Raw genomic sequence first — 27,392 nt, 5'->3', positions numbered from 1 at the left:
ATTCTTCCTGCCCAAAGTTCTCCGCATTAGAAGGAAAAAACAGTGGAATTGTCTAACCATGACTTTTTGGTAGAACAGTATTAAGAAATGACAGGTTATTTAGATATTTGAGCAAAACATGGAACAAAATAAGAAGACAGTGACTTCTTAAACCATCTTAGCCACAGCCAGAACACTAACCTGACCTGAGCCTAATATAAGTTACCTGTCCTAAGGTACATTTGCTCCTGCTTTAGCAGCTCAAGGAAACAACTTAACATGCTTCATCGTTTCCTCAGCTCTTCTAGGGAACACCACAGGCTTCTGACTGGTAAATTAAGCACCTTAAAAATGCCAATATCAGACTGAAAAGTTTCAAGGACTTAGGTTGAGTCACAAGCTTTAGTAACAGCAAACATAGATGTTACAGTGTGGAGAGATTTCAGACCTGCAAACACATTTCAAACAGAATTTGGCAGGAATCTACTGTTATAATGAGCACACATTCCTGTCATCAGCAGAACTAATGTGCTCTAATTTCCTAGAGAAATTTGTATTTTGTCTTTTCTTTCCCCTTCCACTATGTGCTATTTCTGCTGGACAAAGAGGAGATAAAGGATGCAGCTGGCTTGGCTTAACGGGCTTCTAATGACCCTCTAAGCCTGTAGAATAAGTGAATTCAAAAGTTAGAGGGAAGGACAAAAATGCAGTCACATACACATGATTTCCTTCAGAAACAAACCTAAATATGCTCCCAAAGTTATTTTATACCAACAAAGAATATATTGCCTAAAGGGCATTTAGCTTTTAGCTTTCTGAAGTTTGCTCCCCAATTAAAAACATGACCACCATCAGACTTCACTTTATTAGTATTCAGCAGGAGAAATAATGATTAGTTGCATGTGCATTCAAAATCCATCTCATTATGTGGCTGGACACACAAGGATGGTGAAGGGTCTGGAGGGGAAGCCTTATGAGGAGCAGCTGAGGTCACTTGGTTTGTTCAGCCTGGAGAGGAGGAGACAGAGGAGAGACCTCATTGCAGTCTACAACTTCCTCACAAGGGGAAGCAGGTACTGATCTCTTCACTGTCGTGATCAGCAACAGGAGTCGAGAAAACGGCATGAAGCTGTGCCAGGAGAGGTTTAGGTTAGATATCAGGAAAAAGTTTTTCTCACAGAGGGTGGTTGGGCACTGGAACAGGCTCCCCAGGGAAGTGGTCACAGCACCAAGCCTGACAGAGTTCAAGAAGCATTTGGACAACGCTCTCAAGCACCTGGTGTGACTCTTGGGGTGTCCTGTGCAGGGCCAGGAATTCAACTGCATCCTGATGGGTCCCTTCTGATTCAGCATATTCTATATTTTTCCAAGTTTTAAGTCATCAGCAAAACCTGTTTAAATTGATGTTCAAATACTCATGATACACAGAACAAAACAGCAAGAACTGAAATTCCTGTGTGTGTATAAAAACACACACATGCATACGCCCCCCCTTATAAGAGCATAAGTAGCAACCAAACAGTTATCTGGAGCTCAACAAGTGGTTTCAAGCTGGGGCAGAGGAAACAGGGGCAGAGGGAACAGGATGCAATGATGATATGAAGGCAAGTTAAAATCTGTTTCTAGTGGCAAGAAAGTAAAAGAAAAAAAACAGGGATGGAGAAGTTCTGAGAAATGTAGAACAGGAGAGGTCAAATTTCATCCTTTAGATTTACAAATGCTGAGTCAAATGAGTATTGATCAAGAAATTTGATAAAAACAGAAAATATCAAAATAAAGAAGGCTAAAAGCAAGTTTTTTCAGTGCCATGACTACTTTTTAATTCCTTCCATACACAGTATAAATTTAGATTTAATCATGTAACTAGGAGCCCCTTACAGGATGGAAGTTCTGCATATCTCCTGCTCTCTCACAAAGCAAACACAGGAAGAGTCAACTGCAGTTGCTAATGACAGATAACTCAACAATAGCCCACTGAAGTCACAGGGTTAATTTTAATCTTCCATGTTTGGTGCTGACTCTAAATCATTTCTTCGTGCAATCAGCTGTACTAACAATATCGGAAAACAAGATGTAGCACTGCCTGTAAACAAGCCCTCACTCACACATGAGGAAACCCCAGAAGTGCAACACCATGACACTGATTTACCATCATAATAGATTAATGCACCATTAATACAAACCAGATCTGACTACACAAAAAACCCATATCCTCACTTCAACTGTACATTGCTTATTCATTTAAGGACGTTTGCATTAAGATTATTTCCTCATTTACTTTCTTGTCCTGAGGGGAAACAGAACAGTAGCACCCCTACTGAAACTTCTAAGTAGAAAGTGGCATTTTCTAGTCAGAGAGCAATTAAGGTGACTTTAAACTAACTTTGTCTGTAAGTATGCAATATTTAGCATCTTAAACATAAGAAATGAGATCAGATTACAGTGAATTTGAATAACAATTTATTTGTTTGTAAAGCTCAGTTTTTAGACAGATAGTTGTTGCACCAGTGGAACTGTTTCTAATTTTTTCAAGAAATAAAAATTACCTTACATCAAGTGGTATTAAATACTCAACTATATCCACAAAGTCATCTGGCTCTACAATTCTAAACTTTGAGAAAGATTTAGCTATTTCTCCTTTCAAGACAGGAGGAAAAAAAAAAAAAACAATCAAAAACCAAAAACAAACAAAAAAAAACCCAACACACCAAACCACCACTGCCAAAACAAAAAAACAAAGAGGATTCATCTTAAGGGAATAAGGGAAAACTGCTCTTTTGGATGGAAATCAAAAATACTCAAATTTCTCAGATTTTATATCTACAACAGCATGGTGTGTACTGAAGACATTAGAAATAAACACCCAACAGTGACATATATTAAATGTTAAGGGTTCTAACCATTAGCACTGACAAAGATGCATATGGACTATGAACAAATAGCCTACATACACTACAAGCAACAACAACAGCAAATCCCACAGAAATGTGTAAAATTGGGTCAAAATGGAGACAAATATTTGGGCCATGAAGTCTGTGGGTACTACATCAGTAAAGACGACGGCCAACTGCAAAAACATGTAGGCACTTAAATTAGTCAGCAGTAAAATGTTAGATGTGCACTGATGAGGAAGGGAGACAAAAATTCCAGTTTTCCCTATAAAAAGGTCTCAAATCAACCTTCCACTGAGGGATAAAATCTTGGCACTGTAGCATAGTAAATTCAAGAAGAAACTGGTTCGCTGTACAACAGCAGCTGGAAAAACAGGGTATCAAGACAGACAAAACAAAAACCAGAGATTATTATACCACTTCATGAAACCCATGAGGTATCCACAGCTGAAGAAGCACATACATTTCCCAACCTACCTTCTCTGGTACAAAAATATAGAGGAAAAAGAAAAAAAAAAAACCAGAGGGAAGAACTAAGAGAATAGCTTCCATATGCAAAGAACTTGCATGAAATAAGATCTTTGGTGATGGAAAAATACAACTGGGAGGTGATTATGCCAGAATTCTTGGAACCCAAAGAATCCACCCCACCAGTGCTGGAGAAGTGAGGAACAACTACTCACTTTCTCTTCCACAACAGGGCATTAGGTGAAACCAACAAATGCCAAAATCAAGTCAAGGACCAGAAGATGAATATTCACAAGATAAACAGATGAATTACAAAGCTCCTTGCTACACAAAAATAGCTGTGGATGCTAAAAGTTCAGAATGTTCAAAAGGGATTAGACAAATTAATGGGGAAAAAAATCAACATAAAAAATATTAAACATAAGTATATTAAAAATATTAAGTTATGCCATGTACACATATGTTCCAGGAAAATAAAAGGGGGAGGTGGATGGAATTCAAATGCACGTTCTCACTGCCCCATACTACCACCTCTGTCTCAAGGACAATAGGCTACAGACAATGTATTATAAACATGGAACCTCATTATTCGCTTGGCTACTGTTATTTATGCCACTGCTGTCAGGACATTGGACTAGACTGTCCTTTCATTTGGCTCAATAGAGCCAACTTTAAGCATATCACCACTAAGAAAAAGAAGCCCAAGAAGATGAAATACCACTCTGTTTTCTGTAGGCTTTGAATAACCACTTCAAAGGGTTTCCTCTTTTTCTCCCCTACTAGGGCTGAACACCTGGACTACTCTCCAGTTCATACAAGATGTTAAAAATCAAGTATCTCCAGAAAAGAAAACTGATGAAAGTAGTAAACAGAGATTTTTAGGAAGAATCATAAGAACTGCTTTATGAACATACTCAACCTGGTACAAATACGACAGGGGGAACACATTTTAAAGGAGAATTCACATCACAAATGAGGCCTGAATAGTTCAACATTAATATCAGAAAAGAGCTGAATAAGAAATAGAAGAACAGGAAGATGCAAAAGAGAAGGAAAAACACCTTAAAGTCAAATAATTACTTACCCATGTATTTATTACTATCTTACAGATTTTTACAGTACTTGGAATAGTAAGACCCTGGGGGAGGGATGTCACAAGGCCCACTGACCTAGATTAGCCTGCTGAAGTGCAACAGCATGATCCTCCATGCTTGGCAAAAAAGGTTTTATTACAGCACTCTAAAACATACATATGCAGTGTTGAATACCTAGTTGCTATTTTCATAACGTAGGACCGTAAATCATTAAATTCACTAGAAATACCTCAGTGCATTGACCTGAAACACAGACTTTAAATGCCTCTTCAGATTTTTTGTAATGTAACTCTACATCTGACATCTCCAAATTATACCTTTCTTTTAAAGGAATACAAAACATAAATGAAAACATTAAATTAAAGACATAAAAGTCTTTAATTCTTACTTGATCAGCAATGATATAGTTAAGAAACAATTCTTTTCAAAAGTTTCTTCATGGTTTTGACAGGCAAATACTTAAAAGTTTGGTTTTTGGAAGGAAGACAGAAGAAATGCTTACAAGAGTTTTTCTCATTTTATGAAACATTTATACAAAATATCAAAACTGAACTGATTCTCTGTCATTTTTTCCAAACTAATTATCAAGCCAAAAAAAAAGCTAGGATGGCTCAAAAGGCAGCTATTACCTATATTTCTGACAAATGCAAACCAAAAATTAACAAGGTAACCTACTATCATGAACAAAAGCCACCCTTAACACTGCAGCAGTGTTTGCAGTATTTTTTAAGGATTTTTATGTCACAGTTAGATGATACAAACTTCAAGCACAAATGGTAAAAGAGACCAGGGAATACAAATTTATTTCTGACAAATTATAAAGTCTTCACAAGTTAGCTCTAGAATGTGCGCCAATAAACCACACTATATATAAACACTAAAAGTAACTATAATACAGTACGTTATTTCTTTCTGACAACTCCAAACACACATACATCCTTTTTTTTCTGAACAACTGCTTTTTCAAGAAATAGTTGAAGGGTGAGCTTAAAGGCCAGGTTTTGTCCCAAACACCTTGGTCAGACGGAAGAAATTTGGTAAGACACTTAACATTTAGGCTACCATTTCATAAATAGTTTTATTTTACTGTTCAGTAACAGACATTAAATAAGAATATAAAACATAAATAATGTGACCTTCTGCTTACATCTCTTCAACATATTCAATTCTCGCTCCCCTTCCACTGTAGTGGCAATTCTTTTCATTACTCCTATACTGCAAAATTCTGTCCCACTACCAGAGTGACACCACATCCATCTGTCCTCCTGTCCTTAAGAAAAGGGAGCAAGCTGGCTGGCACAGAGCAGAGTACGACTGGCAGCTGACCTGTGGCTCAACACAAACAAACAGCTTCCCTAGCAAACAGAGCTACACAGATGCAGATTCTGGCACTGAAAACATAATACTTTTCCCAGGGACCTTCAAGTGCTTCTGGGTGAGGGGAAAGGACAAGTGGCACAACAGATGTCTCTGAAGTTTGTACATGCCAACATCTGAATCAGGCAACATCGTGCACCAGAACTGTAAAACAAACCACTGAAGTGAAGCTTCTTCTGATCTGCTATTTTTAAACATGGACTATTTTAGACAATGAACTGCTGATCTACAGTAATAAACAGCCATGAACTTTAACTGGCTTCTATATCAAAATCAATGTTTTATAGACCCCCACATGAAGATGTGAACATACAAACCATTTTTCCACTGCCACCAAAGGGTAAGTTTACTGTCAACAAAAGTCAGGACAAACAGTTAATTGAATTAACCATTTCAACCTTCCTTCCATGATTCACTCAATCTCCCAGATCATGAAATCAAAGTGAAAAATCACCTATTAAACCTTTATTGCCTGCACAACATTCAGGCTTCATAAACTAAGCGACTTCTTTTTAATGTCTTCACCTGAAAAGAAATATTCTGAAGACATTGGAACATTTCATTGTATAACTTCATTTGTTCCAAGTCAGTTTATCACTCCTTCAAGCAGCCGAAAGGTGCAAATTGACTCTTCAAGTTATTAGTCTAATTATATCTGAAATTAATTATAGTAAATGTTTATTTAAATCATAGTTAACCACTTATCCAACTTATTTCACTAACCTAACAGATGCATCTGTCAGCAAGTACATTTGATGCAATTACTTCCTGATGCTACAAAAGTAGTGATCAATAGAGAATACGTAATGCTTCAGTGACAATGACCAAAACAGCTGTAATACCTGGTTGTTTGCCCCACACCCAACTCTCAACAATCGATTTGGCCCTGTAAGTGGGCAATGGAGTCTCTTCTTCATCTTTCTTTTCTTTGTCGTTTTGCTCTTCTTTCTTTGATGCAGTTTGGCATTCAGTGCTATCATCTAAAGGAAACAAAAAAAAGACGAGTTAAGCTACTTTCCCTTTGAATTCAGGTCTAGATTAGACATGTAAAGGTGAAATACCCAGCCCACAAGCTTAGAGCAATACTGTCTGTCATTAAGAGTACAGGGTGGGGGGAAGTAGTATTTCACCATGTTAACTGTCACAGGTGCTAGGTCTCATCTTACATTTCGTAAGACAGTGACCTTAAAACCCACAAATCCCCACTGTAATCTCCTCAGAGTGATGAACATTTAATATCGATACCGTCATGTAAGACTTGCAATGGATTTGCAACACAGTACTGCAAAGGATGCACTTTAAGTCAGGTTTTGCTTCCAACTATCAGCATTTCCATAGAATTTACCTGTTTCTATATTCCATTTCCAACACAGGAAAAAGATAGTAATTGCCTTAATTTCAAAATCATGGAGAGCTATATATTGGCATTTACATTACTTTTATGCAGTAGTATTTCAACATCTGTAATATATCCAGCATCTTAGTAATTACCAGTAAGTAATGAAAATAATACCACCATTTTCTGCCCAAGCAATAAAACAGCATTTGCAATCCTTTTGAGACTACTTTCATAAAGACAGAACACAGACATTACTCACTTATCTCTGTAATCAAAGGCTCCATGAAAGTCCCAATTTTCTAAACACAGCAGAATTAGAGAGCTGGACATCTGTCCTTATTCATGCTGGGAATATGGATTTCCATATCCATACTCTAGTCAGTTCAATGCATAAGATTGCCTTGCAATTAAGGGACATGTTGGCAACAGCTTTCCTCACCCTGATCTTCTTTTCAAACAATATCATCCAAAATTACTCCAGTCCAGCATTTGAAACTTATCCCTGAAGAGTTTAGTTTCAGCCATTTTCACCTGGCTCTTACAACTGGCCAGTCTTCCATTCCAATCTCCCCATTTAGTGTAGAGAGACTCCCTCCCTAAATGTCCCAGCTACAACATGTCAGATAAGCACTAGTATTTTGTCTGTTTTCCTATCTCACCCCACACATCCCCAGAAAAAATGCATTTGTACCAGCATTATTTCAGAAGACAATAATGAGGAGTACAGCTGTAGCCAGACACAGAACATCTGACTGCAGCCTGTCTCACACTGACAGAGAGTGAGTTCAAGGCTCAGAACATACAAAATACACCTATCACAATGTACAAAAACATTCAACTACTCTTTCCATCTGGCCTGACAGACAATTAATGCTTAATCTGGTTGTAACTGGATCTGTGATTACCTCTTTGTTTAAAATTTGTTAGGCTATAGACAACAGCACATCCCAAATAAACCTTTTTGGGGTGCCTTAATTATACAAGTTTTAAATTAAAGCCAGCGTTTCCTAATCTGTCAGACAGAAGTACTCAGGAGGTGGAAGATGAAGATTGAAGAGCAGGAAAAAAGGAAGAAGAGAGGTAACTGCAGTATCCATGCCAGAACTGAGACTGTGAGCTAAAGAGATAACAAAGTCACTTGAGAATAAGAAAATGCAGCTTGGATATCCCTCTTTACGTGGCAATCATAGAGGGTACAACTGTCTCCCTCGAACACTGAGGAACAGCCTATGAGTCATCAGTGTGATAACAATGTCCAAAAATGTGATTCAATCCAGCTGCTTCTATTCAAAGGCACAAGCAAATAATACCAGAGGTACAGAATCCATTATAACTAAGGACACTGTTCAGCCCCAGTGGTTCAGAATATTTCCACAGTAACACCATAATCTGTGTTTTGCCACTCACCCACACAGCTAGAGACACACTTCACAAGGTCTGGAATTTTAGTTAGTGGGTAGAAGGGTGCTGTGCCAAGACACTGTTTTGCAGGCAGCTTCTAAATAGATCCTTGGCAAAGGATGACAACCAAGGACTAAAAACTTAGTCATTTAGTCCAGCTCCTCACTGCAAATCCAGGTGGGACTCAAGCTTTGTACTGTAAACAACCTTGACATGTAAATCCATAGGAGAATTTTTTGTCTGCATGAACAGGAAAGGGGAGCAATGAGAGAAAAAGTGGGAAGGAGCTGAGCTAAAAATCTTATTAAAAGACAGTTCACTATACTTGCAAAAAACCACTTGCCCTCTAAGGGACAAAGCTGGTATCAGTCTAAATCAAAAGCAGTAACACAGACATAATTATGGAAGCTCAGTTACACTTATGAAAGAGATTTGTAAAAAGGGAGACCCAAAGATATTTCAGGAAGATGGGCAGGAAGGATGAAATCTTGAGCAAAGCCAGAATGGACCAAAGTAACAAGTTACAAGAGTTTTCAAAAAAATGCATGCAAAACCACAGTGCACTGTGACAACCTGATTTAACTTAATTTTTCTCAAAGTGAAGTGTGAATATAGCGGTGGGGGAAAACAACTGTGTAACATTTCCCTGAAAGAACTTTCTCTTAACTATGTTTTGGTTTAAGCTGAGGCAGGTAGGCATACCCAGTCAAAACTGAGCAACTGTAGTAACCATCCTCAACTAGAAGTTAGCTCCCAAATCAGAGAGCAGTAGCTCACCATGTGTGCATTATCTTAGACAGCCATAGCCCAACCCAGTATAAACCGAGGATGAAAAGGAAGCACTAGAAGTGGAACTTACATTTCATAATCAATGATGAAAAAAAGACACATAGTTGCCTCCACCACCTATTGCAGTATGGTCTTGTACTGCTCTGAAATGCCAATGAACGGGTATCATTAGGAATCTCTCAGTAGAAAGAGAAAGCCTGCAACACTTTTCTCCACAGATGTTGCCATTCACAAGGCAAAAAGTCACACAGGGTGCTTAGGCAAGGGCTGTATTTCACAACTACTCTAAATCAGCATTTGGTAGTCCCAGATTCAGGAAGTATTTCAGCTGCAATACGAAACAGTAATTTGTTTTCTGTCAAAGCGTTTTCTTATATGTGTATATATATATGTATGTATATATATGTGTGTGTGTGTGTATATATATGTAAACTTCAACTGATAGTTATTTGTGAGGGAAGAACGCATGCCTATACATTTGCAAGCCATGTTCACACATCCTTCCAGATATAGAAGTCAAGATGATACAAGATTCTGACCTCCTAACTCTAATCAGAAATAAAGTTTCTTTTCTTCCCTAGTATACTATTTTTTTAATGCGTTCTTTAAATTATCTGTTGAATTTGCAATAGAGCATTTTACACTTATGAAGTCAAACTGTCCAACAGGGTGATTACAGGCTTCCTTCTGTCCTGCAGAGAGAGTATAATAATCCCCAGCTGAGCACTGAATTCTTGAGCCACTGGGTACAGCCCGTAGCTGGGTCAGGGAAAGCAGAAGAGAGGGCGTGCAAAGCAACACTTCTCACTTCTAACAAGTTCTTTCTTACACAAAAGAGGAGGCTCAAAGCAGGAGCCAGCCTACATGTCTGCATACTACTATGGTTTGATACATACATGGTCTGAATAGCAGCCACCATCACCAATTCCATATGCTGTTATTCTTACCATAAAGATTTCATTTCTGCCAGTCTCTCTGGAATTGCTCGTGGCATTTGGACTTTATTTAATTTGCTTGCAGGTGCAACACTGAATGAGGTTTGTGGATTCGATGGCATCAGGCTGACAAAGGTCCAACTTTCAGTAACGGGGGAATAGAAGAGGAAGCCACAATGTTTACCAAAGGCAGGACAGAGGTATGAGGCTAATAATTTCATGGTTTTGCCCTGAAACTTAAAATAGCTAATTGAAACAGACATTCCCACCTATAAAGTCTGAGGAATCAAAAATAAATTAAAAATAGTAACCCATAAAAGAGACCCGTATACTTGACTGGTATGTCTTAAAAATTTACAGTAAGAGTTCTCTAACTTCAAAATTTAGTAAGAATAATATTATTTAATACTTTTTATTATTTTCAGTATATAGCTTCCAATATAGAAGATATTAATCTAATCCAAATTTCCCAAGGGCAGCCTGATTATCCTTTAAGTACATGCCACGCTGCAAATGCACCTGGATTTGGACATCAGTACTGTCACAGCTGTGTCCTCAGATGATATCTGGAAACGTGCAAACACATTCTGTTTAACACATTTATCAAACATGTTTTTCTGAAAGTGCCATGAAGAAAAAACAAAAAAGAGGTTATTCCTAACCAAATGTTCTTGCTAATAGAAGAGAAAAAACACACTACTTGCATATTCTTACTAGAGAGAAACGAACTGGTTTTTGCTATCAATAGCATGTCTATTGCCACTGCTAATATCCACTGAAAGAACGAAGTGCCTCTTTTGAGCAGTCCAGATAGCATCAACAGATAGAGATAGCATCAGTGGAGAAAGAGTTACTATGGAGTAAAGTACAAAGTCAAAACTTCTTAAAACAGACTGAATAAAAGGGACTACTTACAGCAGCCTCTCTTGTTTATCTCCGAATTAGTCAATTTAGTACCTAAGTCTGAATATTGAGATGAATATATATTCCTTTTTTTATAAAACCACTGGGTTTTTCATAACTCTCATTACTCATACGTACTTTTCCCACTCCTTGAATTACATTTGCAGATCATTTATGCAAAAAACTAAGCACAAACTAAACAGACCAATACCTAGATCTCGATTTCACAAAACTCAATTTGAGCTGCAAGTTCAGAGGTGCAAACTGACCGTCACTTTTTCTGATTCTGTGATTCACTACTGCCTAACAGCATCAAATATACAATCTGATTGACACTGATCAAAAATAGCCTTGATTAGCTCTTTCTTCTTAAAGCTCCAGTTTAGTAAGCAAGACAGTTGGATTTTACAATCCTGTAGGGCCCAGCACAGTGGCATTTATGAAAGCTAACTTCACTATAACAGAATTCACACATTGATGTTAAGCATTAAGAGCCTGAAAAAGCTCTTATTTAAAGTTCTAAATTACTGCAGCATTTAGAGTAGCAGATGTTTTAGAAGTACCTATGTAGAAGAACATACACTCTCCAGTTGTGGAAAGGAGCAGGTGTGATCTGTGCTATGTGGTACCCACACTTAACTTCTCTAGAAGCAAGGGCAACAGGAAGGTGGTGTTTTCATCTTTGTTACTCACATCCAATTCTATCTTAACTGGCACTAAAATAAACTAAATTAATTTTTCTCAAGACTATTTTACCCATTACAGTAACTGGTAAGTGATTTCCTTGGCTTTATCTCAATCCCCAAGCTTTTCCTTTTTAAAGTCCTATTGAGGAAGGGCAGCAAGTGAGGACCTGGAAGGGTGAGCAGCTGGCTAAGGTCAATCCATCACAATACAGTACTGGAAACAAGTGGCAGTCTGCGTTCAACAACATCACCACCACCACTATGGATATAAGAAAGCTTTCAAAAGCCTGATTGCAGCTTGGATGCTTTAAGGTAACATAAAAGCCTTTACTGTATAAACTGTCAGAAATTCTGTATTTTTAAGTAACAGTATCCTATAGCCTTTAACACCTTATACATTTTGATCCTTTGAAGTCACACATACATACATACAGCATTTTTTAAAAAATCACATCATTATTCAGAACAAATGTCCCAAGTGTGGATGAACATGTGAAGTCACAGAAGACTGACTTATCTAACACTTCTAGTTTTTTACTTTACACTGCTCTCTACATTTTGCATCAGAAGTGACAGATTGCAATTTCCTACTTGATATTTCAATGATTCCTCTGAAAACTAAAACCTATGACACCTTTCTATAAGCTTTCTCAGAATTACTGAAAACAGTACAGCACCATAACTAACAAAAGTACCAATTCAACTGCAGCTACTTAGCTATAAAGTTAGTAGAAGAATAGTTTTCTCTCAAAGACCAGCACAGGTACAACTCTAAAAACAAGGTGTCCGTATCTGGCACAGAAAGATTAATTAATCAATTTCACTAGTAAAGTAATTATTTACTTTATTATAGTCTTCCTTATTATAGATGTTATCTTCTCGCTACATGAAAGCCATGTGTGTAGAATTGTTATACTACGATCATTACAACTCCTCTCTCATGAGCTTTCCACAGGAAAGCATTTTCCACAGTTCACTTAGGGAGTAATCCTTCCTTTCACTGCATCAAGTTTACAAGGCCTTTTAGTAATACACACGGAACTGGCCAATCCAAAGGACAAAAAGTATTACACTACCTTACCTCCGCTCATTTCACGGGAAGCTATTGTAGCAGCCTTTCTGATAAGATCAGCTGTATTTTTGTCCAGCGTCAGCAATAATATTCCAAAAGGCCAGCAGCAGAAGAAAGACAAAAGATTTCTAACTCTGAAACAGCTAGGAGCATGACTCTAGTCCTTACTACAGCACGCAGCCACTCATAACCTACAAAGCTTGTACTCTTGATAAAAATAACACAGAATTCACTCTCCTCTCATAAACTATTACAGCTTCTTTCCTGTAGGAATAACTTCCTCTAGACAAAAACACATTCCTCTTCTATTTTTAAAGAAGATATACTATAGTTACAAAAAAAATTGTCTACATAAGGAATTGAGCATAACTGGTCTGAAATACCATGTCCATCCAACAGTACATTTCCAGAAGTAACAGATGCTGAAATAATAGTTCACTGATACCAAAGGCAGTATTTCCACTCTTCTCATTTATTTGGGGGTCTTATAAATTACTGACAAAACTCATCTGACCATTTGGTAAATCCATTTCAACCAGATTAAGAAACAAATCTTTTCTTTTTTTTGAACAATTTAATTTTCTCTTCAATAAGGAGTCGAAAAAGCACCATAATATGAAGATGGAAAAAAGGCAAGAGCAGAATCCCTCCATTCTGGCATAGCCCATCACAAAACAAAATTCACCTCCACCAAAGTAATCTTTCTAAATAGATGTACTTCTTTGCTATTTGTAGGAGTTGCAATGTTTGAACAGCTCTCAAGTACACTGGAAGACACACACACACAGAAAAAAGCACTACATTCTCAGTCAGATTGTGGACAGTTTTTTAGGTGACCTTTCAGTTACTTTATGAAGATTGTAAACAGTATTTGAAATAGCAGTATTGGCTTTATCCCATTCCTCAACCCATTTCCTTTAAACAAAGGCTTCAGCTGTAAACACACCAAGCATACCAAACAAAAAGACACTGCCAAGCTGTAGTGGGTTTCTGTGGTTGGGTTTTGGGGGGGGGGGGAGGGCAGCTACAGGGGTGGCTTCTGTTAGAAGCTGCTAGAAGCTTCCCCTGTTCCGTGGAGCCAATGCCAGCCGGCTCCAGGACAGACTTCCTGCCGCTGGCCAAGGCCAAGCCAATTAGGAGTAATAGTAACGCCTCTGTGATAATATATTTAAGAAAAGAAGATTGTTGCACAGAAGAAATTCCAGCCAGGGAAGAGCGGAGCAAAAACATGGGAATAACAATGTAGACACCAAGGTCAGTGCAGAGGAGGTGCTTCAGGTGCCGGAGCTGAGGTCCCTGCAGCCCGTGGTGCAGACCATGGTGGAGCAGCTGTGCCCCTGCAGCCCATGGAGGACCATCGGGGTGCAGAGACCCCCCTGCAGCCCATGGAGGAGCCCATGCTGGAGCAGGTGGATGCATGAAGGAGGCTGTGACCCCGTAGGAGGCCCAAGATGGAGTGGGGTCCTGCCAGGGACCTGTGGCCTGTGGAGAGGGAAGCCCACGCCGGAGCAGGTTTTTCCCAGGTAGGACTTGTGGCCCCTGTGGGGGACCTACATTGGTACAGCTCATTCATGAAGGACTGCACCCCATGGAGAAGTGACCCAAGGGACAGCAGTTTGGGAAGACCTGCTGCCCAAGGGATGGACCTCACAGGAGAGGTCCATCAAGGACTGTCTCCTCCAAGGAGGGACCCCATGGGAACAGGGAAAGGACTCCTCTCCCTGAGCAGCGGCAGAAACAACAACTGACCGTAACCCCCATTCCCCGTCCCCCTGCACCACTGGGGGGAGAAAGGAATATGGAAAGAAGGAGGCGTGGGGAGAAGGTGTTTTTTAAGACTGTTTTATTTCTCACTCTTTGGCTCTTATGCTGTTAGTAATAAATATAAGTACTATCCCCACTTTGAGTCTTATTTTGCCTGTGAAGGTAATCAGTCACTGACCTCTCCCAGCTCTTATCTCTATTCATGAATTCTTAGCTGGTTTTTTGATCTCCCCTCTGTCCAGCTGCAGAGGGAGAGAGCAGCTTTAGAGGGTACCTGGTATCTGGCCACGGTCAACCCAAGCCTCTCTCATAATAACATGCCTAGTTATGAAGTTAAATTTCACAAGGCTGGAACAGATTTAAGCCTTCATTTGAAGTACACTTTTAAGAAATCACTTTCAATTGTATTTCATTCAAAATAGGAACACCTGCAAATCATACAGATAGGTGATGATAAACCAAAGTTCTGTCACTGTATGGAGTTTGAAATCCAATTTCATCATCACAAGAAAAAATGAATAAATTAAAAAAAAAATTAAAATGCATACCTTTTCTTGGAGGTAGTTCACCACTTTGTATTAATTCTGTTCCAGGATACACAATCTCCCCATCTTTTACCATTTCGTTCCACAAGCCACACAGTCCATCTCGTGTAAAAGCGAGCTGTTAAAAATAATACATTATATATAGTTACACACAACAATTTTCTCTCAAGGCAACTCAAGCTAACATTTAAAACACATCTGATTTTATATTTTGTCCCAGAAGAAAGAAAACACATGTATCACCTTGCTAGAATGTTTATTGTGTGTGTGTACAATTGGGATTTAAATGATTTCCAGGATCTCTGATTCTCTAGCTATGCTATTTTCAGATTAAAAGTGTGTGAAACAGATAGGCTCAAAGACAGCAAAATTAACTTTCTTTTGGTGACAAATTCTCATCAAAAGCGTCACTCAGAACTATCCACACATTCAATAGCAGGTGGGAGCAAAGGCACGGGGTCTCATTTTTCCCTTCAGGAAAAGTTACTCAAACAAAGTCAAGCTGCGCATAAAGTCACAAAATAGAGAAGTATAAAGTCAACAGTCCCCTCACCAAACCAGCAACTGAAGAGCTAGGTATCTTAACCAGAACATACGATGACATCAAGGCACTGATTCATAAATTAATTTAATCCATTCAAACTGGTCCTCCTGTGCAAGGCATCTCTCACAGTCCCTCCTTCTTCCCTCTAACTGCTGCAATGCCTCCTCTCAGATGCAGAACCAGATTATGGAACTGATCAAGACTAAAACCAGCTGCACATGGTGGAAGAGCAAAGAGCTGCCTCAGCCCAGGTTAGTTCCCAATACGCTCTGTGTTCAAGAGGACAAATACTCGCAATAGAATAAATGGCAGGACTCTGGTAGCTGGAACCGCTCACAAAAGCACTGGCTGTAACACAAGTCTCCTGATGATTTAGTAATTTGGATCTCCCTTGGAGAATCCTAATGACCAGGATAACTTCTCTTCTATGGATGTTGTTCTCTGCTTCATAAAATGCTGCATAACAGGTATCAACATCCCTAGGGAATTCCAGGCTATAACTTGCAACAGTAACAGAGGAGAGCAATACATGAAATTGAAAAACAGAATATTTTTGCATACCAAAGTCATGAGTGAATCCATTTAAAAAAAAAAACCCTGCTGAATGCTTATTCAGAAGCATCTTTGTGTTATGTAACTACTATTCAAGTCTAAAGCTGAGAAGTAATACAAAGATGCTGCTTACACAACTACCGTAAAGTATTTACCATTACACACAGAACTCCACTTATCTTTAGGAAATAGCTCAAAATAAAATCTATTTCATCGATTATAAAGATTACAAGTTTTAAGAGACACAATCACAAGCAGGGAAGACATTTGCTAATCCAGTTTATCTCAGTTAACATGAAGAATTAAAGTCAAGTTGCATACTTTCACACCACTGTAACACACTAAATGACCATAGCAGTTTCTTGACTTCATATTGCATACTTCAGAAATTCACTCAAACAGACACTGATGATTTAGTAGTTTTTCTTTCAGCATAAAATGTAAGCTGACGTTGTACATATCTGTCACTTACTATGCCCTGAACTCAGAGATATAAGAGGGAAAAAAAATGATGCAGTGTGAGCTAGACATTAATCAACTTACGTGTGATTAATCAACTGTGTAGCACCAGAATTATAGTGACCATGCTTTACTGAAAGGTACAGTCCCTGTTCTTCAGGGCTTGACAGCACAAAGACCTTTTGCAAAGATTTGTGTTTTGCTAAAAGCTTCACATTTGGCTTAATTTTTAAAAAAACTGAAATAATCTTATAGTTCATTTCAACAATGAAAAAATTATTCACCATTAACTGATTTTCTTGCATTGTTCTCAGTCTATAAATATTTCAACAATATATGGGTTTTGCTTCTTCAGATGTGGTCTTTAGATGGACACCAAAGGAATTCATTTATCATAATTTTCTTCTTGTGAAAATAGCAAAACACAACTGTTTCATTAATTTTGGCTCATATGTGATAGATTAAAAAAAAAACTTTTGCCTGTTAAATGCTAACCTATGCTAAAATACAAGCTTGAAAAACAGCAAGTGAGGCAACCTTCCAGATGGGTTGTATAATAAGCTACAGTTTTCAAAAACTAAAGTTCTTTCTCTAATAAATTGTCTTTTCACACATTTTCTTTTACATTCGGACCACCTTGGTATGGAAATGATTCTCACAGTTTATAACCTAAAAGCCTACAGGCTTTGAATTCAAGGTTCTTTATAATGCAGCACTGTTTTATTTCAGAAAATTTACTACTTTTGAAAGCATTCCTGCAAAGTAGAATCAAGAACTGTTTTCTCCACTTTAACCTCTAATCCTTTTACACAGCACAAAGTTCACTCAGCTCTTTCACACAGCTAAAAACTGGAAAAGTAAACAAAATTTCTTCTGCCTTGGGTTTGGTCTTCAAATTCTTATCAAAGTAATTTTCTTGGTATGTTGCATAAAGATAGAGGAAACACCAAGACTACAGGTCACAGAGAGTTCCACCTCCTTCTCATGTGGAAGCTTACCCCATAAGCAGCCTTCAGATAAACAATTTTGCCTTTACTCAGGTTGTAGTTAACATTTTGTCAGCAGTATGTGTGTTGGGGGAAGGGAAAAAGGAGACATGCTTGAAAGTAAAGGAACACTGGACTTATTTTGCAGCAATAATCAAAGGAACCAACTGAAAGGATCACTAAGAAACAGTTCTTACAACCAATTCAACTGTCATAACTGAGGACAACTTAATAATCTACTCAACATTCTGCAAATAGATGCTATATGCTATACATGATAGCCAAAAATGAAAGAAAAGACTGAGTTTTAAAGTGATAAATTATTTAAGCAATTTTATTTTCATGATCTCAAAATTACATAATCATAAGATTTATCACTCTCTTGAGAGAAATATGTGATTTAACCTACAGAAATGGGGAGGAGAGGCTCATGCTGGCATCCAGAGGGACCTCAACAAGCTGGAGAAATGGGCTGACAAGAACCTCATCAAGCTGAACAACAAGTGTGAAGTCCCGCACCTGGGGAGAAACTTCCCCAGGCACCAGTACAGGCTGGAGGTAACCCAGGTGGAAAACGGCTTTGCAGAATAGACCCCAAGGGTCCTGGTGGAGACTAAATTGAACGTAAGCCACCAATGTGCCCTTGCCACAAAGAAGGTTAATGGGTGTCCTGGGCTGCATTAGGAAGAGTATTACCAGCAGATTTGGGGAGGTGATCCTTCCCCTCTACTCAGCACTGGTGAGGCCACACCTGGAGTGCTGGATCCAGTGCTGGGCTCCTTAGTGTGAAAAAACATGGACATGCAGAAGGGAGTGCAACAAAAGGCCACAAAGATGATTAAGGGCCTGGAACATCTTTCTCATGAGAAAAAGCAGAGACAGCTGAGACTGTTTAGCCTTGAGATGTCTTATGGGGAAAAAAACTCATCAATATATATAAACATCTGAAGGGAAGGCGTAAACAAGAGGGAGCTAGGCTTTGCCCAGTGTCACCCAGTGACAAGGACCAGTGGAACTGGGCATAAGCTGAAACACAGGAGGTTCCCTCTGACCACCAGGAAACACTTTCGCATTGTGAGGGTGACCAAGCACTGGCACAGAGGGCCCAGGGAGGTTGTTTTAATATCCTGGAGATATTCAAAAGACATTAGGACCTGGTCCTGGGCAATGGGCTCTAGGTGGCCCTGCTTGAGCAGGGGAGTTAGGCCAGCTGATCTACTGAAGTCCCTTCCAACCTCAACCATTTGTGATCCTATGAAACTAGCAGCTGAAGATAACAGTAAGTCAAATGTATGGTAGAAAACTCAAATATCAGCTTTGACTACATAATCCTGCTTTTCTTTCTTTCTACAGTATTTTATGACTATCTTAGCCAGAACAAGTATATATTACTTTCTTTTTTGGCTCTCATCAATATCTCTTGCGTTCAGTAACTTGCAAGGAGTCTATCAACACATCCAAGCAGTCAGAGAGAACTAGAAATTCGTTCAGAACTAATTTAGAAAGTATCTCTCTGCCTTCTATTTTGCAAAAAAAAAAAAATATGGCACTTCTTACACTAAATTCTTTAAATAAAGAATCACAAGGTAATCTGTGGTGAAGTGGAAGAGTCAAAAAACGCATCTGGTGTCTTCACTGTTTGCTGCTCTTGTGCTTGCAACTCAAGTATGTCAGAATCTGTGTTTTGTAAAGTCTAACACTCACTAGATTGCTTGATTTATGTGGACATCTTTCCCTCTAATACCTTAGTAACTTTATTTGTGAATGTTTAAAGGGATGAACTTGAACAGTAAGCTAATAAATTAAAAGTAATTAAGTTTCACTGAACTTTTGCAACTGGCAACAGTACCAGAGATGTACTTTATGTAAATCTCCCTCTTAAGTCCCTGCTTGCTCTACCACCCTACATGCTGGGCAAGAGCAGTTCCATGCTCCACTACTACTATCCATTGCCTTGCAACTTTAGCCCATGTTCCTAATCCTCCTACTCATTCCCCACGCTCAAAATCTCCCTCATTCTTCCCATGGCATCTGTTGACCTCCTCTCAATCCCCATCTCCTATGCACCTCACTTTCACAAACCCCAAGCCTCTTCCACCATTTGTTGCACCCTCTCATTCCCAGAGCATGTCTTGATCTCTGCACTTGAAAGCCACGTATCTCACCAAATCCATACTTCCCACACAGACCTAAGGCTCAGCCCTACTTGGTTATCCCAAACCAAAAAGGCAAGGCCCTAAGTAGACTTTAAAGTGAATTTCTACTGTAAACTGGGCAGCCCCCACTCTAATCTTTTGTTAATCTCATCTCCACAGTTAAACAGTAATTTATTCTCTCTAGTACAACATTTGATTAAGTCCAAGGGGTATCTAGTTTGGCTGCTGGCATATGCTGCTGCCATTCTCCAACAGGGCTGGCAGTGAAATTCCTGTCCATTCCCATCAACTCTAGACAATAAGACACTGGCATTGACATGGTATTTTAAAGAGTACATTAAAAAACATTTCTCCTTAGAAATATAATAAAATTAAAAACAGCCCAGTAATAGCAAAGAAAATCACAGAACAGTACGTCCTTTCCCAAGTCTCTCTTTTGTTTTTGCTTTTTTGAATCCATTCAACTCATGCTTCCTTTTTCATTGTTGTCTTTGTCAGTATTTTGTCCTAGCTTCCTTCCTTCCCTGCTGAATGAAGCATGCCCTGAAACCACAGCTGCTTATCACACCTATGCAAAGCACAGTGAACCATCATTAGATCTAAACATACTGCTCCAAAGCTCTGACAGTAAAGACAGAAAAGTTCGTCAGCCCCACATTTCTTCAATGGATTTGAGGGTTAAACTAGAAACATCCCCATAGTAACAGTCTGCTGGTCTTCCATTTGTTGGAAAAGTTTGTTAACAGTTAATAGTCATACGCAAAGAAAAACTATGCAATTCCCTCAAACCTAGAAATTATCTAACTTTTTCCATCTGAAAAACAGTAGTTCTGTCTGATCCCAAATATTTGCACAAACATTAAATTTAATTTCTCTAATCTATCACTCCACATACAGCGTTCATCCCTCCCTTTGGAAATCACTTATGTTGAAGAGATAACATTACTTCATTTTTTTCAATAATTTAAAAAAATCTCTACTGCAAACTTCACTTCCCATGTTTTCAAAGGAGTTCTGATTTGCAGTTTGCTATAAGAACTTCCAAATAAGAACTTCATTTTTTTATCAGAAAACCAAAACAATGAATAAAATTAAAAAGAAAGCAACAAAATAAAGAAAGCAGCTTTCACTAACTTCTTGCTTTTAATAGTCAAGATATTTATTTACATCATCTTCTTACAAGCAAAACACTGATCTAAATGTTCAAAGAGTAGGATTTTCATAAAAATCAAAATGCTGAATGTAATTTTGAAGGGAAAGTAAGATTTCAAACCAACACAAATCTTAAAGGTGGATTTTTCATCTTAAAAAGCTCACTTTCATCATGGCAAAAGATGATGACAGAAATAGTCTGCCAACAATTAACTCAATGAAAACTGATGAAAATGCATCATATTCCACTTGTAGACAGCTCTTACAACCTTCACTGTTGCCTAAAGTTTTTCTCCACACTACAGGAAAATGAAAGTTTTTCCCTCTAACTCCTGCTAGTAAGCACAGTAGTTCTCCACAGGATCCAGAATAAGCAGCCTAATTAAACACCATTTGAACACACACATGCATCCCCTTAGCTCACAGCAATTCTAGTTTTCAGTTATTCATCCATCACTAATTAAAGGTCTCTGCATAAGATTCTAAATTAGTACAGTACATCTATTTAATCAGAATTATTTTAAGCACAGTTTGATTCTACAAACTGGGTATCTAGGTTTAAATAAACAACTTTAACCTCTCCTCTTTAAAATAAAAGGATGTCTTCCTTAGAAACAGTCATTAAAACAAAATCTCCTATTCCACACAGATTTTGCTACAAATGTGATGGTTTCTAATAGAAATAGTCATAATTAGATAGGTGTTTTTAAATGTATTAATTTAAATCTAAATAAATAAATCGGAAATTGAAATTATATGCTGACTTTTCTAGTGACTACGTTAAACATAACACATGAAAAAGAGACCTGTAGTAAAATCCACCTGTTTTATAACTTCATAGGATTATTTTATTAAGAGTGATGTTATACACGCATATATTGATATACATAATCGGAGGCCAGATTAAATATTGTACTACTGTTGTTATCTTATATTCAGCTGAACTAATTTTTCAGTTGCTGTAACAGCTTGTGGTTTTTTCAGACAACACAGAATATCTTATTTTGCTCCACCAGGAAATTCAGAATTTCTAGAAAAACAATTGTTTCTAAGCACTTCAAAATTATACTATTAGTTGTAAATCATACAATCACAGGTCAAAAATCACAAAGTTAATAAAACGACACAGAATAGTCACGAGATGCATCTGGGTCTTTGTAGAGCATTTTGGCTTCCTATAATAGTATTATGTAGTTTCAGATAAATTAATATAAGCAAAAAGCTTATTGTTAAGATACGCTTCTATTAACATTTTGCACCACCTCAGTAAATCCTGCAGGCCAGAGGCTCACTGCTACTACAAAAGGGCTTGCACCTTTAACATTTTCTTAAGAACAGTAATAACATGCTACATCACACTGCCTTTGTTTCTTAGCAGTAACATCCCAAAAGTGAGTAAGAACATTTAAATTTGGCCCGGACGCCAGCTGCAACAGTGACGCACACAGGTGATTAAACACAATCCATGCTACAATCCACGTATCATTCTTTCCTTATTATATTAATACCACTATATTATAGACTTATTAATGCACATAGTACTAGAATATAGTGTATTACATTGCTAATGCAACAGCATCTTCAACTAAAGCAAAAAGGAATACAATGATTTTCAGAGACATTTCACTGGCTTAATCCACAATAACTGCCAGTCAAGTCTAAAGAGCAAACTGTCCAGCAGCAGTGACAAAGAGAAAGGGTAAGTCAGATTTTGGAGACTACTAGACCACCAAATGAAACATTTTACTTCCAGTTCTAGCTATACACCTTTGCTAAAGCAAAGGTTAGTTTTAAAGACTTTGTATGTCTCCTAAGTATAATTCTGTTTCTCCAAGAACTTTCACCTACTCATTCTTGGACTGATTTACAGTGAAAAGTTAAAAAACCTGCAAACTTAAGAGTTTCAGGGTCCCATTCTAAACAATAATTTGTAGTCATTTAGTGTGTCTTCTCCAAACCCCTCCTAGTACTGTATTCATCTTTTCAACTCCTGCTGACAGTCTCTTGAACACCAATAAGGCCCTTCTATGGTTGAGATGGCAAAAACATGCACGGTAGGAGATCTGCATATTCAGTACACATAGAACTCAAAGGATTAAGAGACAGGATTTATACCTATTAAAAAAAATTCACATGCAGCTAGGTCATGCTAGTCAACCAGTAGCTAAAATAGCCAATCACGTAATAGAAAAATTCTCCAGAGCCCAAAACCCCTTTACTTGACAGAAGACATCTGCCATTTAACACATCACAAAGATGCAATTCAAGGCTCACATGCAGATTTTTCAAAATACCAAATACATACATCCAAATAAGAGTTCTGTGATAAGGACCTGTGTAATACCAAAAAACAGTTAATCTAGTAAGAAAATTATATTATACCCAGGCAGCCTGGGTAGTCCTCAGATTCCAGAAAAGTGATGTTTGTGTCCAGCAGATTACAAACAACTACTGTTATTTTCATTAGTCTCATTATTTTGATTACAGCTTGATTAGAAGAAAACAAAGGGAGTACCCTGACAATTAGAGTCTAACTTGTAATTACTCATAAAGAACTCTTATAAGTAAGAGCATTTATTCATAGAACTGAGTTACAAATTAAGATTTTTATTATTAAAATGCATTATTACAACACATTAACTACAGTCCCATTAAAGACAAATATTTCATTGCATTTATACACACAACTAAAAATAACCGTTAGAAGTTTGAATGACAATTGAAAAAGTTTACATGACAAAGGGATGCAGAAAAAAAGATACTATGAATAAGTGGAAAAATCTGACAAATCACATGAATAGTCACATTTTTCACCCCATATAATACAGAAGAAAAACAGGCAACACATAGTCAGCAGCTGTTACAAACAAAGGTTGTCACTTTTTCAGCTAAAATTTTCCTGTATTCAACAATCATTGAAGCAATATATTTGTAATCTAGAAGCTACCCTCTTGGAAACAAAAAAATATTTCCGTATTTCTTAATAAGCTTATCTCCAAAACATTTTTTACCGTGCTTATTTACCACATTAGACAAAACATCTGACTTTAGATCAAAACTTTTACTTTTGTAAGAATAGAAGATGAAAATAGAACCAATATAGCCAAATCAAGAGCAAGCCCTGTCATTTTATAGCATTTACATACAAGACCTATTGAATAATGTAACCTCTTAGGCTATATCTGTCACTTCTGATTCCAATTTAGCTTGTTTGATGTAAAATACTGGAGAAAGGCTGCTTTCGAATCACAACTGCACAGGGAAAAATCCTTGTCTAACCACACGAACAGCTCAACTCAACCATTCAGACTATCAGCACATATTTGGGATAAAGTCACAAAGACAGAATTTTTGAGAAATTTTCAGTAGCATTATTATTAACTGTAACAAAGAAATAACGCTGGCTGGCCCATCCCAACAAGAATTTCAGAGTTTTGAGCAGGAACTTGCACAGTTTTTCAAGGTAAGGAATCTATATGCAACAACTGGGGAAAGGAAGATGAGGAGACAAGGACTTAATCTAGTTACTCATTTCATCTAAAACAAATATAACTGACCCAAACTACTCTATTTCTCTGTATTTTCCACTTGTCAAACCTGAATTTGGAAAGCATGATGGTATTCTCCTCCCTTATGCAAGTTGTATGACACAATGAACAGATCATCTTCTAAGACAAAAGAAAACTTTCACCAAACACTGGCACATTTCAAAGACCACTTCCATTTCAGCCACATATCTTTGACAAAAAATTAACTCCCTTCAAAAAGGAGCAAATTTAAAAGGATGCCTCTACCCATTATATAAACAGAGCTACAGTTAAGCTAATTTGAATTCTTGAAAACGTAAATTACATTTCCATCACCTTTTGCTTCAGTTCTCCCGTGCATTAAAGCTGCTATGCAGGCAAGACATTCAGCAACAGCCTAAATGAAGAATTTATAGTTCAAGCAGAAATGCCACATACTTAACTAAGGGTTTTGACACTGTGCAAAGATAACATACATATGTAGCCCAGCTTGTTTCAAAGCAGAAGGGATTGAACTGACAATGAAGATCTATTTGCAGCTCAAAATAAGTTCTTCAAAACCAGCTTCAAATCTGCATAGTCAGAAAACCCCATACACACTCAAGAGCAATGTTGCAGTCAGCTTTTCAGACTAAAAGCATCCTTGATCTGCACCTGAAAGGTCACGATGCAATATGACCATCAAACTCCTTACCTGCAAGTCTGTCTTCAACCATTTGGAGTCAAATCTTGCTTGAGCAGACAGACAAAAAGAATCAGAAGACATGTTTCCTTCTTCAGCCTTCTCTCCAGGCTGGTTGAGCAGCCCAACCGGCCACAGAATGAGGGGGGGAAAAAAAAAACACACAATCTAGCACATGAAGTAAACCACACAAGGTTATTTTTGTCCAGACTAGGATGGCTTCCACTTGATCTTTAAAAATGTATCATGAAGAAGGACCTCCCTCGCTTACATCCCCTGAATTTGCAGGGAGAGAGGAACACGCATTAAGAACCCTATCTGAACCCAGAAAAAAGCCTTCACTTCCCTATCACACCCGTGGGAAGAAAGCCTCCCTTCTGCTGCACTGAGCCACACCAGAGGCCTTAACGTTGCCCCTCAGCCCCGTAAGTGGTGCATGAAATAAATAATTGATCGCAGATTACGCAAGCCGCAGGCCAACATAAAGCGATTATCAGGGTCACTCGCACCCCCTCCTCCCCGCTGGCAGCCCAGGCCCGGGGGCTGCCGCTCTCCCGGGAGCATCCCATCCCATCCCACCCCCTGCGCTCACGTCCCACTATCACCGCCCCTGACGGGGCCAGCCGCGGCTTTCACCCACCTCGGCCAGCCCGGGGAGGGGGCGGCGGGGCGGGGGTCGCCGGGTACTCGGGCGGGAGGAGCGGGGAAAGCCCCGCCCGGGCAGGGGTCGCCGCACACGGCGCGGGGGCCGCTCCTCCCCTTCCCTCCCCTCCTGGGATGCGGAGCGGAGGCCGCTCTCCCCGCGCCGCCCGCCCGCCCACCACCGCTCCGCGGGGCGGGGGCACTGCCGCCCTCTCCTCCCCGCTCCCCGCCGAGCCCGAACGAGCTGTCGCGGCTCTCACACTCACCGGGCAGCTGCGGCGGCGGCAACGGCTCCTCGCGTCGCTACACCGCCGCCCGCTCGGCCCCGGGTAATCCTCGCCCCTCCTTCCCTCGCCCGCCCGCCCCCCACCCCTCCGCCGGCGGAGCCGCTCGCCGGTCCCTCCTTCTCTCCTTCGCTACTGGAGACGGGCTAAGCTTGGCTCCTGGTACGCCCGCGGAGCGCTCTACCAATCGGGAGAGCAGCGGAAGGCGGGACATCCTGTCCCGCAGCGGGGAGGGGAGGGGAGCGGGGCAGGGGCGGGCGGTGCCGCGCTGGTAATAACGGAGACCAAAACCTACTCGAAGCTGGGATGCTGTAAGAGATTAAACAAACAAACAAACAAAATAAACCACACAAAAAAGAAAAAAGATGTTTTGGGTTGCTTAAGTAATTGAGGAGCCATCTGCAAATGGTACTGTTGACTGTTGATTTCTCAAAGAAGGAAGCTCTTAAGTGGGTCAGAGGAGTAAGGTCATTAACGAGGAGTAGCTCAGAGGCAAACAAAATGACAGAATCACAGAATGGGTAAGGTTGGAAGGGACCTCAAGCAGGGTCATCGTAGACCACATGACACAGGATTCTCTTTCTCTCTCTCTGGAGACATTCAAAACCCACCTTGCCGTGTTCCTGTGTAACCTTCTCTAGGTGACCCTGCCTTGGCAGCGTGGTTGGACTAGATGATCACCAGAGGTCTCTTCCAACCCTTACAATTCTGTGATTCTCTGATTCTGTGTCCAGATGGTTTTTGAATATCTCCAGGGAGGGAGAATCCACTGCCTCTCTGAGTGATCTGTTCCAGTGCTCGACCACCCACACAGTAAAGAAATTCTTCCTCATATTCAGGTGGAACTCCTGTGCATCAGTTTCTGCCCATTTCCTCTTGTCCAATTGCTTGGCACATCCGAGAAGAGCCCGCCTCCATCCTCTTGGCACCCTTCCTTCAGATACTTATATCTGTTGATGATGTTCCCTCTCAGTTGTCTCTTCTTGAGGCTGAACACAGCACTCTCAATCCAGCCTCAGAGGGTTGAGTAGAGGGGCAGGATCACCTCACTCGACCTGCTGGCAATTCTGTTCCTGATGTACCCCAGGATACCATTGGCCTTGGCTCCAAGGACACACTGCTGGCTCACGGATAGCTTTGTTGTCCAGCAGGACCCCCAGGTCTT

The 27,392-nt window shown here is 39.3% G+C and overlaps 1 protein-coding gene across 3 annotated transcripts in view; it reads right to left on the bottom strand.

The window, feature by feature from the left end:
• Positions 1 to 26,327, bottom strand: part of HERC2 (HECT and RLD domain containing E3 ubiquitin protein ligase 2) — a 108,540-nt gene extending 82,213 nt beyond the window's left edge. For 2 of the 3 annotated variants that reach the window (XM_027674833.1, XM_027674834.1), the window contains exons 1-4: positions 26,210 to 26,327; positions 25,314 to 25,416; positions 15,247 to 15,361; positions 6,652 to 6,789 (exon numbers count right to left, since the gene is read on the bottom strand). In XM_027674833.1, coding sequence (XP_027530634.1) covers positions 6,652 to 6,789; positions 15,247 to 15,361; positions 25,314 to 25,385 — 325 coding nt within the window. In that variant the 5' untranslated portion in view covers positions 25,386 to 25,416; positions 26,210 to 26,327. The remainder of the gene's footprint in view (positions 1 to 6,651; positions 6,790 to 15,246; positions 15,362 to 25,313; positions 25,417 to 26,209) is intronic. The other variant, XM_027674832.1, reaches the window with a different exon arrangement.
• Between the last annotated feature and the right edge of the window lie 1,065 nt (positions 26,328 to 27,392).

This window comes from Neopelma chrysocephalum, unplaced genomic scaffold, assembly GCF_003984885.1.
Source record: "Neopelma chrysocephalum unplaced genomic scaffold, ASM398488v2 Primary Assembly neopelma1_25, whole genome shotgun sequence".
Lineage (NCBI taxonomy): Eukaryota > Metazoa > Chordata > Aves > Passeriformes > Pipridae > Neopelma > Neopelma chrysocephalum.
The sequence above is the reverse complement of the archived record's forward strand: the minus strand, read 5'-3'. Positions and strand labels throughout refer to the sequence as shown.